The sequence below is a fragment of the Haliaeetus albicilla genome, chromosome 2 (genome assembly GCF_947461875.1).
Source record: "Haliaeetus albicilla chromosome 2, bHalAlb1.1, whole genome shotgun sequence".
NCBI classification, from domain to species: domain Eukaryota; kingdom Metazoa; phylum Chordata; class Aves; order Accipitriformes; family Accipitridae; genus Haliaeetus; species Haliaeetus albicilla.
In genome coordinates this window covers 70,765,923-70,778,961 of record NC_091484.1, presented here as the reverse complement: position 1 = coordinate 70,778,961, position 13,039 = coordinate 70,765,923, and the positions used below count along the sequence as shown (strand labels likewise).

Sequence of the window (13,039 nt, the reverse complement as noted above, 5' to 3'; positions counted from 1 at the left end):
TCTCATAACTGTCACAATGGGCTTGGTCTTCTGCAGTAAAAGGAAAAGAGGCAATGGTCAAAGTTTGCAACAAGGGCAATTCCAGTTGGATAGAAGGAAGAGAATGCTTACAATGAGAATGCTTGAGCACTGGGACTGTTTTCCAGAGAGAATGCGGCATCTTCTTTTCTTGGAGATTGATGAGATCAGGGCTTTCTCCAGGCAAGTTTTGACCAACTTTGAGATTAGACTTGTTTGGAGGAGAAGGTAGAATTCCAGAGGTCCTTTACAACCTAAAGCTTTCCATGGTACCTATGTAAAGATGAAGACTGCAGTATTCTTTTTAAAGGCAAATGTCCTTGTGAATTCTGTCCTTATACCAGAATTTTTTCTGACACAACAGGACCAGAGCTTCTACAACTAAATGGTAGTCTTCTTTCTAAACCTAAACAGCTTTAGCAATCCTCATTAAAAACATTCACTAGTTACATGCCAGAATGTTCTGAAATAAACTAGCTTTGAGAAGATGTTTAGCTGAGAATACCAGTTAAGTCTTTTTGTTTTTTTCCAAATTCTGTATGCCTATTTACTGACATGGTGTATAACTTCTCCTTGTAGCTAAAAAACGTGACATCTATGACAGATATGGAAAAGAAGGCTTAATAAACGGAGGTGGAGGTATGTTGACAACTAGCAGTTCTTTGCTTTCTCTATTCTGGTGGAAAGACATTTTCTACAGCTTTCTTTTAAAGACAGGAATCTGGAATAGCCTATACTAAGGCCTAAAATGTCATCTTCTGAAAATTTGAATTATACTTGTTCTTACAATTTTTCTAGCTGTTGTGAAAGGTATTACTGATAGCTGGAAACAGAGAAAGGAGAACTAATTATAAAAAGTATTGTGTGTACTTAACTTGAGTGACACCTGAAAGGGAAGGAGAAATTTTAGACATGTGTTTATATTTTTAAATTATTCAAATACCATATAGGCCTGAACTTTCTTGTTAGTAGGAATGTGTGAGGGTAACTGAAATTTAACTTCTTTTTGCAGGTGGAAATCATCACGATAATCCATTTGAATTTGGATTTACATTCCGTAACCCAGAAGATGTCTTTAGGGAGTTTTTTGGTGGAAGGGACCCCTTTTCATTTGACTTCTTTGGTAAGTAATCCACTGGTGTTAGTTATGTCTATCTAAAGTGTGGCTAAAACTTTACTCTTACAAAACAAACACAGCTCATGCACCTTTATTAGAAATAGCTCTGAAAGCTGAAGGTAAACAATTGGTATTTTGTATTATATTTAAAATGTTTGTTTCCTACCTGTTTCTTCTTGGTCGATTTGATAGTACAAAACAGATATGGCTTGCCAATTCATGTTTTGTTGGAAGGCCTGGTTTAAAAAAAAAAATAAAATTGTGGATACTATGTCTCTATACATTGGGGAACTAACATTCAACAGAAAAAGTATACACTGGAATTTGTGCTTGAGAATTTGACCAGGTGAACTTAGTCTATTGAATTTGATCTCTTTTAATCCGTAAATATTTAATGTAGCTTTGAGAGCTTCTGAACTGGACAGGTTAACTGTAACTGTTAACAGCATAGCTCTCGGTGTGAACTTGTATCATGGCAGGAATGATTTTCTTGTATCAAAATAAGAGCAGCTGCGTACATAATCTAGCCACTCTCCCAAATTCATGTCACATGTTTGCTTGGGGGATAGAGTCCCTAAAGGCTCAGATAACTTCAATAGTTCTTGAAGCTTGGATGCTTCATTTAGTTAAAGGAAGCAATATGTGATAAAGTTGTCAAAGTAATCTTTTTACCGTAGTGCTGATGGTCTATTGGCTTGTGATGTTGCTTGCTCTAGTATATTGAAGGTCCTTTCAGAGGCACTGGAGTTCTTACTCAGTCTCTCTGTGTATGTTCTACTGCATAACCTAGATGCTGACCTAGAAAGCGGAACAGATTCTGTTTTCAGTATTTAGTTAAAGTATTGAAAAACTTGAAAACTGCAAGAAGTGTACTTGAAAAACAAAGCTCTCTTCCTATTCAGTGCCTCGATATTGATGAATCTCTGTAATAATGTATGTAGGTGTTTTAATATTTTTAAAGGTAATTTTTTATCTGCTGGCAGCATTAAGGGGCTAATTCAGCTCAGATTTTAATTATATCTTTCTCTAGTTTGCTATTCAGGGATCATCAGTTGTTGGATGAATCTAATGAAGGGCTAGAAAAGGGGTTGAAGGGTTAGAGGTTGAATTCAGTAGAACGTTAGTTGATGAATTAGATAAGTAGCTAGAGAAAGAATCTGGTAGAGGATAAGTAGCAGAACTTGAGCAATTAGATCCAGTGGGAAATCAGCAGAAGTAGTAAAGGACAGATTGGAGGAAGCATTTAGCAAAATACTGATGGACTGAACTGGGAAGATGCAACTTTTTCACTGCCCATAGTAGAAGAAGAATCTTAAGGAATACTAGACAAGGATTTCTGTTTAGAAGAGATGAGTGAGAGATCTCAGTGCTGGTTAGGCCACATCTGGAGTAGTGTCCAGTTCTGGGCTCTCCAGTACAAGAAACAGAGTTACTGGGTAGAGTCTAGTGAAGGGCCACTAAGACAATTAAGGGACTGCAGCTCCTCTCACATGAGGAAAAAGCTGAGAGAATTGCTGGAATTGTTCAGTATAGAGAAAGCTCAGGGTGAGCCTCTCATCAACGTACATGTGAAGGGAAGGTGTAAAGAAGGTGGAGCTAGGCTGTTGTCAGTGGTGCCCAGTGACAGGACAAGAGGCAATGGGCGCAAATGGAAGCACAGGAGGTTCTGCCTGACTTAAGGTAATGCTTCTGTGAGAGTGACTGAGCATTGGAGCAGGTTGCCCAGAGAGGTTGTGGAATCTCCATGTTTGGAGGTAATTAGAAGCTGTCTGGACATGGTCCTGGGCAACCCGCTCTAGGTGGCCCTGCTTGAGCAGGGGATTGGACCGGAGGTCCCTGCCAACCTCAACCATTCTGTGATTGAGTAGTAGAAAACCTACGAAAACCTGAGCAAGATGTTTAGTAGGAAGCTAGTGAGGAGGAGCTGGGAGACACCGTGTAGCTCTCGTTTATTTTTTAATCTAAGATACTTTAAAATAGTTCTCAATCACATATCTTTATAGTAAATTGTATAGGTAAGGCATGTTCTAGCTACTGGGAGGCTGACATAGGCTCTGTTTGATTTTGATTGTATTTACTTCATCAGCACTAGCAAAAGGTTTAATTTGCTGTCTCTAAAAATGTCAGTGTTCATGACTAACCTTAAAGCTGTGAGAGAAGCGAAGTTCTGCATGTTAAATAGTCATGGGCTTAAGAAGAACCTGAGGACTTAGCCTTCAGATTCCTTAGAAGGAAGGCTGTACAACATAGTGCATAGAGCTATCTAGCTTATCAAATGGAGGTACCACTACTGCCAAAATTTTCCTGGCATATTGCAGCTACTTTAGCCTCTCCTGTAGAGGAGCAATGATAATCTTACCCTGTGGAAACAGTGGACATGTCACCAGTGCAGAGATATGTTGTTATCAAGGCATGCTTCCAAAAACATTCTCCCCCTGCTCAATGCCCAAATTTATTTATTTATTCAAAAGCGGGTTATCTACTTCATGTATTGATAACTGTCATTGTCAGCTTTGAGTAATGCAGCACAGGTTCTGCTTCTTGCAGAGTAAGGTTCTGGCACTGTCAGCACTGTTATGTCTACTCCAGTTGATGAAAACTAATTGTTTCAAAGCTGCCTCCACTTTATGTGGATAATTGCAGTGTCATTGACCAGAGTCCTAAAACCAGTGTTGAGCTTTGGATTCTGAGTAAAAAAAGCTCATGTAATTTTTCTCATCAGAAGGCTTTAAAATGAGCACCTCTTATTTTTTTGAAATTTTTTTGGCTTTAAGATGCTTAAGACATTCTCTAATATGGGCAAGTGTAACTCAAAAACAATTTTTCCACAGCTTTCCATAAAAAGTGTTTGCAATGATCTGTGCATTTACGTGAATGTTTAAGGTACTACAACATGAAAATACAGGTGCTTTCAGCTGAGTGTAGTGCATTTAATAATGCCAAAACAAGCAGTAGAATTGTGTGTATTATGTGAATATTTGTATTGGTAAACTAGAGCTCTTGCAGATTCTGCTGTGTTGAAACACTGGTGGGACAGCTTCTGTCCTGAAGAATAAGGGAATTTATCTTCTAAAAATGAGGAGTTTTCAACTGATGAATTTTCTGTGGAACTAGTGACTTTTAAAGGAGCTACTCAAGTTATAATTGGTTTTACAAAGAACTGAAAAAGGACTGAGGTCATGCTTTCTAAAAATGTACACTGGTGGAATCAAAGGTGAAATGTTTGCACCTTTTATATAGTTTGAAGCGGCATGTAGTGAAGCCCGCAATGCAGGTGGGACTCTAGATCCTGATAGCCATTGAATATGTAAAGAGCAGCATTCAGATGCATAATCCATGTAAATTTATGGATGTGAAGAATTTCTAAAATTGTGCTGTGAATTGAGTCCACTGAGCTATGTTGCACTGCTATTGCAGTTACAAAAAGTTTTCTTTATAAACAGAGGCATCTTTATTCATCTGTAGAAATAAGGAGAATGTATGAAGACTTCTGTGATGATTTTTAACTGCTAAGTCCCTTCAGACTTTTCAAATGAAAATTCATAATACAGTTGAAGATCGCTTTGAACACTTGCAAATGGAGCAAAGTTAATGTTACGTGCTCTCTGTTGCCCTGGAATTATCTCATCCAGTCACAATTTCTCTCCACTGATTTTCAGGCAAATTCTTTGTAAAAATAAGGGTGCACGAAGGCTACTAAAACTTGATCTGTTAATATGACAAGCAGTTAACTCTCTTAACTTTTGAGACATGTGGTCTTGCTTTCTGTGAGCTCTTCCAGTGATAGTTTTCAGTCTCTTTGACTTATAGATGGATGATAATTCTTGTAACAGGAAGAAAAGAAAATGAAAGAAAAGGTGATGCTTCCTATGCAGTACTACTCTTTGTATTGCAAAGTACTGCCTTGGAATATCAACATGTGGTTAACTGGTATTCAGCACTCTGTACCATATACTACTTCTATTCTTTGACTGTCCTTTGACTTTAGAACTGTTTACTCTTAATATAGGAATTGATTTCTCATTTCAGTAAGTTTGTTTTAGACTTAAATTATATCCTACTCAATTTATGGTGCTTACGTTGATTTGGTTTGTGTTCCATGTAGTGTTTTGTTTGTATTTTACTTGTAAACTTTTCAAGGACATTGTTCTACATTTTAACAGTTCATAGTGAGGGGAGGATCCCGATGTTACCACTGGTAATGGAGGTGTATGGATTAATTTAAAGACTGCTGCTTCAAGCATTGTGAGGAACAGAAAGTGATGTATTGTGGCGTAGGCAAAAATGCTTGACTTAGTTTTGGTTTAGAGGCTTTTCAGATTCTCACTTCAAGAATGGGTTATACATTGGAAGGGATTATCAGTGAGGAATCATACTGAAAGATGGAGTGGATATCACAAGAGTGTAACATTACCCAACAGGCAATTCAGTAGTAGTTCAAACAACTCCTTAAGTAGTTAAGTCATCTTTTATATACAGTTGAGCTCATCTTGTGACATTTGACATGGTTTAGGGTGTCTGAGATGCCCGAGTAATTTCTTCATGGGCTAGAAAATACAACTTGGGACCTACAGTAGACCAGTATCCTCCAGCAGCAGTATCTAGAAATTCGACACGATGTTTCAGGGCATTTCAAACAGCTTTAGATGCCTGTATGTCTAGTTAAATGAATCCTACGAGGAACCATGCTTTTCTCTGTGGTAGAATGTGCTAATAATGTGATGTGATAAATTGCTCCAGATGGATGCCCTCTCTAGACTTTGATGTCAGAGAGAAGTCTGTTTGTGGAGTCTCTTTCAACATAGATTATAATCTTGACAGCTTTGCTACTGTTCCGAAACACTTCAGTATTCTCAGTGTACCTTCTGAGATGGTATTTTATAAATGTCTTAAATGTTTTTCTTAGTTTGTGAAGTAGAATTTATGTTGTATTTTAATCTAAATTTAATACCAGATGATGCATATAAAACATATACATTCTGTGGAATTTTCCCTTGAGAATTCTGGTTACCTGGTTTATGTGGTATTTAAAAAATCTATACTCTTGGAAACCAAAGGGAAAACTAAACTTAACACCTTTGTATGGCTAGCTAGATATAAATATTTGTCACAGAGAACATTAGCTAGCTAGTTATATGGTATGTTGTTTGGTTCCATCAAACAAGAGAATTACTGCAGATTGACTGCTGTAATATCAATTACATAAAATGAAGCATGAGTGTTCTGGAAAAACATACTGAGTTACTTTAAGCATCCAGGCTAAACAGTCTTCACCTGACAAGAAAGAGGAAAATGTTATGTGCAGTGATCATTGCAAACTCTTGTTTTACATGGTCTGTGTTCTAGGATGTTGTTTAGGAATGGGATAGCTTCAACCTTTTTGTCTCAAGGACATAAAATTGTCTTGCTGAGGCAAAAGCTTTGCATAAGAGTCAGATCATAGTTTTAACCCACATGTAATAAATTTCTGATAATTATGACATTTAGGTGTTCGAATGCAGAATATATTTGTCAGATGGGTTCTGAAAACTGAAAATGGAGATGCCTTTCAATTAAATCTATCTTGCACAACATTGTCCTCTTTGTAGTTAATCTTTTGTTGACATAAATTTGCAGCTTCTGGTGCAATTTATGAAGTGCTCAGAGATTTGCATGTGCATTCTTTGCTTTGGTATGAATGTGCACAGTTGTATTTCATAAGCACCAGTCTTAGATCATAATTATCCACTGAATGGTCTAAGTCTCATTACTATGAATTTTTCAGAAATAACTTGATAGGTTCGAAGAAGGTTTTTGAAACACAGGAATTGTCTCACCCAGACAGCATTATCAAACAGGAATAAGTAATGCTGTGGCCCCATGGGTGGCTAATACATAGCTTCTGCTGCTGAAAGGGAGGAGGCCTTGCTCTAAATTCTCATGTCTGTCTTAAAACTTTAATCTTTGACTAATGTCCCACTAGATAATTGAGAAGCTGTCTGATAGCATGCTGGCCGAAGATGAAGTTTGTCTTGGTCATCCCAAGCCAGTTCAGGTTGTTAGTCCCAAGAAAATGGTTTGGTTTGGTTTTCTTGGATGGCTAACTGGTTAAATTGGTCAGAGGACAAATACTGAACGTAGCACAAGAAGAGCAGGTCCTACAATGGTAGTGGAAGATTCCTTCATTTTTAAGGTATGACTGAACATTTGGGCATTAATTTCATAAACATGAAGTGCTGATTAGAGTTGGATTTACTGTACTCTAGCATCTTTGTAATTATGGTATAGATGGCATTCAAAGGTAATGTTGTAAGTCTCCTTTTTCTAGACAATTACTAATTCCAGGATCTCTGCTATATATCATTAGAAAGACTTTAAAATGCTTCTGCTGGTAAACTTTCTTAAGTAAGTGGGACAAACATGTTTGACACCTACTTTGTGGAAGAGAGCAATTATAAAAGACCATGCTGAAACACTCAAGGCAGGTGAATCAACAGTGCTTGCAACAGCATGTTAGCGTCTCTTACGAGTAAGTGGCATCAACACTATGCTTATTTTGTAGATAACGAAGAAAATATATCCATGCAAAAGTGCTTACAGGTTTCTGTGGCCTGCCTAGTTATGATAATGTAGGCTTTTTGCACCTGGGTACACTCCAGAGCTGTAGAATGAGGTTCTGTGTGTATTTACTGCAAATCTGCATCTTTGAAACTTTCTTCAAATAGAAGACAAGATAGAAATACCTATTCCAAGAATTCTCTTTTATTGTATGTATCATGTATCTGTAGCCCTTTGCATAAACACATTATTCAGACCTGCATTTCAGACTCTTTCCTGGCATGATCTATAAAGTCACTTACAGTATGCTTTTGAAATAAGGCAATGATGGCAGACAGGCAGCCTATACTGCCTCTGCTTACTGAAACACTGCAGACTGTAATACTCAATGTCGATGAGTTTGACTGCCTCTTTATCTAGGGCGTGCCCACCAAAGCTGCTCTATCACTCCCCCCCTCAGCTGGACAGGGGAGAGAAAATATAACAAAAGGCTCGCAGGTTGAGATGAGGACAGGGAGAGATCATTCACCAATTACTGTGACGGGCAAAAAAGACTCTACTTGAGGAAAATTAACTTATTATCAGTCAAACCAGAGTAGGGTAATGAGAAATAAAACCAAATCATAAACCACCTTCCCTCCACCCCTTCCTTCTTCCTGGGCACACTTCACTCCTGGATTCTCTACCTACCCCCCCAGTGGCACAGACAGGGGGATGGGGAATGAGGGTTGTGGTCAGTTCATCACACGTTGTCTCTGCTGCTCCTTCCTCCTCAGGGGCAGGACTCCTCACTCTTCCCCTGCTCCAGCGTGGGGCCCCTCCCATGGGAGACAGTTCTCCATGAAGTTCTCCAACGTGAGTCCTTCCCATGGGCTGCAGTTCTTCATGAACTGCTCCAGCGTGGGTCCCTTCCACAGTGTGCAGTCCTTTAGGCACAGACTGCTCCAGCATGGGTCCCCCGCGGGGTCACAAGTCCTGCCAGAAAACCTGCTTCAGCGTGGGCTCCTCTCTCCATGGGTCCACAGGTCCTGCCAGTAGCCTGCTTCAGTGTGGGCTTCCCACGTTTGGGTGCACCCCCCTGCTCCAGCGTGGGTCCTCTCTCCCCGGGCTGCAGGTGGAGATCTGCTCCCCCGTGGACCTCCCTGGGCTGCAGGGGGACAGCCTGCCTCACCATGGTCTTCCCCACGGGCTGCAGGGGAATCTCTGCTCCGGTGCCTGGAGCACCTCCTCCCCCTCCTTCTGCACTGACCTTGTTCTCTCACATGTTCTTACTCCTCTCTCTGGCTGCAATTTCTGTTCTGTGGCAACTTTTTTTTCCCCGCTTCATAAATATATTATCACAGAGGTGCTACTGCTGTCGCTGATGTGCTCAGCATGGGTCAGTCTTGGAGCTAGCTGGCATTGGCTCTAGTGGACATAGGGGAAGCTTCTAGCAGCTTCTCACAGAAGCCATCCCTGTAGTCCCCAGCTACCAAAACCTTGCCATGCAAACCCAATACACAGCTACAGTGTCATCCTCCTGCATCTACAATAAGGGCGTTCGGCTCGTGTGTCATGTTTTGGCAGAGGTGATAGTGTAGCTCTGATTGCAAAGAATAAAGGAAACAAAGTTCATTGGTTGCCAAGAGTAGTCCAGTGAGTGGTGACTGAGCAGTGATCCTGTTTTTACAGGGTAATGTTCCTTTGTGTATTGTTCCTATAAGATTATCAACATCTCTGGCTGCAGCAGTGTGTGCATATGAGAACATTTGTTGACGGTGCACAATTTATCTCAACACTTCTGATTTTCTGGATGTGAATGATGGCATTGCACTGGAATGTGCTCAACACTTTCATCAGGGATAGCATTGTTCTATGGCTGAAAGCATCTTCCTGTGCTACTTTTGACCCTTGGGCTGTTCTTCCTGCTGTCTTCCTTGTAACCAGCAGTTGCTTTTACAGTCACGCTGTGAATTGTAGCGAAGAATTGATGTGGCCTTTTCATCTGGAGATGCTCTTTTCAGCTGATCAGTTCCTGATCTGGTTCCCCAAGCAGCTGCCAGGGTACAAGTGTCATGGTAGAAGTGACTGCCATAGGAGATGTGGCACTTTTAGTTTATAGTGTATTGTGGTTTCAGCTAATGCCTTAAATTGATATAATGAATTTCATGAAGTTTATCTGAATTGTGGACTGCTTCAAATGTAGATATTCTGGGATTTGCCTTCTTTCCTCCCTTGTATGGTGCTTTCCTGCCCGTTTTCTTTCAGATACGCCAGTCTTGCCAATACAGAGTCAGATTAGCTTGTGGATGCAACAGAAAGCTAACAATGCAAACACTCAGTGTTTTCTTTTGGATCAATGAATTAATGCAACTTGTCACTTGGTTCCATGATTACAAGGCAGGAAAGGAGAGCAATCACATCTTTTAAGTAGTATTCTGCAATTGGTTTATACTGCTGAAAGGGAGAAGATCCTGTTTCTCTGTTGCAGCTGAGGATTCCTCAGAGTGGGGGGGTTCATGACCTACCTTATTTTGAACTGCAGTGAGATATTTGTTATAGTTGTTGTTGTTATTTTACTTGTTTAGAGGTGAAATTCTTTTCCTGTGAGTACAGAAAAGCAAGGTAGGATTCTGTGGTTTGCAGTAAGCAGGTTTAATGTTTTACCCAGGGGAACAAGACCGTTGCTGCATTTGAATTAGCAAAGACTTTTCCAAATAAAGTAAATTCTTTTGGAAACATTACCTCTAATGTAAGTATTGTCAGGTAGGTTTGTTAGTGTACAATCTTTTGTGTTGCTGGGGGTTTTGTGTTCCAACCTTTGCATTAACTTTTTGGCTTCTGAAACTGCAGTCTTCCTATCTAGTAACAGCAAGAGTACTGAAGTCCTTCATTTTGTCTTTTCTTTTTTTTTTTGGTAACAGGCTACCATGAGTTCTTTGCTTCAGCTTTTGCTTTTCCCCCCAAAAGCTTCATGTCATCTGCTGTTGTTGATATATTAGAAGTCTGTCTCACTGGCTTCCTTGAAATTTCTCACCTTTTGTTCTCTCTTGATCTTTGCTGTTTTGACACCACAACTTCTGTCAGAAGTGTATTCCAACACTTTGGTTGAAACTGAATCTGATACTCTGTCTTCCCATACGCTTCTGGTAATACCCAGATTAGAATAAACTGTGAATTTATCCTCAAACAGTATTTAGTAATACTCTGAGGTGACACTAGTCTAGCATTTCAGTTTTTTGAAGCTTTTAAGTTGTATAGTATTTATATAGTATGTTCCCTTTTTAGAAAGGCCTTCACTTCACTTACGGGTTGGTTTTTTTACTGCTTAATTTTGATCTGATGTGCTTCTAACATTCAATAAGAAAATTACATGGATTGTAAGCACCAAAATGACTATCATAAGAGCAGTCATTAAAAAAACCCAACACCCCGATATTGTTATTTGAACTGTTTGGAAAACGCCATCTATGTGAAAAGGTTATCGTGCATGGAAAGGTTCTGCTAAATCACAAAAATAGACCTACCAGGCTGAAATGTTATTGTTTTGCTGAGTGGTACTATTAATCATCCTAATTTAGGGACTAAAAGCATAAACAGGGTCTGAGTAGTTGTGAGGTTGCTATATTAATGTGTATTTGGTGGTGGATACAACAAAAGATAATGCAGAAGCCTCTTGCTGCCTTCTCTCCTCAATGTTTTTGCCATATTTTTTTTTTCCTGCATGCTGTACCTGGATGGCTGTCAGGATAGTAAGAAATATTCCCTCAGGGAAGTCCTACCCATTGTCCTGTCTCTGCATAATCCATCTTGCTGAGCATTCCGCAGTCCATTGTGGAAGAGTGGTTTGAGTATCTTCCTTACTGCAGAAAATTACTGGAAGAGCACTGGAGGATTATTAGCAAGGCTGCTAACGGAAATCACCTGAGGCTAGAACATTTGCTAATACAGAGTGCTGACCTATTTTGGTGCGTAGGGTTGCTAAAGGCTAATAAGGCATGTCCAAGTCTTGGGTAGGTTTTAGTGTGGTTAGGAGTAGGCAATAAGCCATCTAGAAGCTGGGTTGATAGCAGGGATCTCTAGGAGATTCTGTGATCCTCCCGTAAAAACCTTTGTGTTTCTGCTGCTGTTGTGCTGAGGAGGAGAGGTTCACTTGCAAAATAGGTTGATATACTGTGGGCGATTAAAAACTCAAAGCTTACATGGTAGGTTGTTTTGTTTTTATTCGAACTCCAGGTAACAAGAAAAATTGGACTATAAATAGAAAGCTTAACAGTGGGAGTAATATAATATAGATCATTTGTACACGTGAGTGAATGACCTTCATAACCAACTTATGAGTCACTAGCAAAATTGGTCACTCCACAAGTTGGACAAAACAATTGCAGTGTTACCTGATACAGTAGTCTGACAAAAAATTGCCTCTTTTAAATGGGCATAGTGCTTGTTTTGGAAATGGTAATTTTGGTGGTAGGTTCCCATATTTCCATGCCCTAGCATTGGTTTAATTTCTGTTGTTTAAAAGGTAATAACAAGTCATCTTTATATTGAAGAAAACTTGTTCTACATGGAAAAAAAAAAAGCATAAACCAAAAAAACACCTGAAGTAGAAAAAAATCTTACCACTTGCTTGTCTAGTGTATGTAAGGTAAAAGTTTGGTCCTGCCTTGTTTTATCAATAACTGTGTATGCTAGGGGAAGGATGGGGTTATTTTTTTTGTTGTTCTTTGCATTTTATGTCTCTGCTAATGGGGAGTATGTGTCTGAATCTCAGCAGCTGCCTTTGTTCAGCATAAATACGTTCTGACATTTCACTTTTGTTAAGTAATTGCACATAAACCAGATGGTTACTAATACCTTTTTATTATCATATTGATTGCTTTAGTATTGTCACTATTGCATTAACTTGGTGATTTATCATAAATCAGCTTGGATTTTTGTGGGGGTACCAAAGGTGGAATAAATACTGTGTTTCTGACCTTTGCTTTGTCAATTTGTAGTTCTGAAGCAGTCATGCAGTTATAAGACTCTTTCCTTGCTTTCATACTTCTATTGCTCCTATCACCAGTTTCTGCATTTTTCAGCAAGAGCTTATCCTGAGCAGTGTTTCAGACTGTTCTCTTTCAATATTGAGTCCCCACTTGTAAAACATGGTGAAATAGTTGGTATTGTACAACACTGATTTTGGGAGAGTTGTGATTGATAGAGAGAATAGTTGAAGTTCCTAAACATTTCTGATTTTAATGCAAGTATTATGTTTATTGAGTGTCTGCTATATGATTGCAATTTTATATGTCGTTCTTTGTTTTAAGAGCACTAGTGAAAAGCAGTTTTCAGATAATTCTAGCAATAACTATTTTTTAGGAAAATGTGTTAAAGTAAATAAGG

The 13,039-nt window shown here is 39.1% G+C and overlaps 1 protein-coding gene across 5 annotated transcripts in view; it reads left to right on the top strand.

Moving 5' to 3' along the window:
* Window positions 1-13,039, top strand: part of DNAJB6 (DnaJ heat shock protein family (Hsp40) member B6) — a 65,661-nt gene that overhangs the window by 14,972 nt on the left and 37,650 nt on the right. For all 5 annotated transcript variants that reach the window (XM_069778189.1, XM_069778187.1, XM_069778186.1 and 2 more), the window contains exons 4-5: window positions 598-657; window positions 1,031-1,141. In XM_069778189.1, the coding sequence (XP_069634290.1) occupies window positions 598-657; window positions 1,031-1,141 (171 nt within the window). The remainder of the gene's footprint in view (window positions 1-597; window positions 658-1,030; window positions 1,142-13,039) is intronic.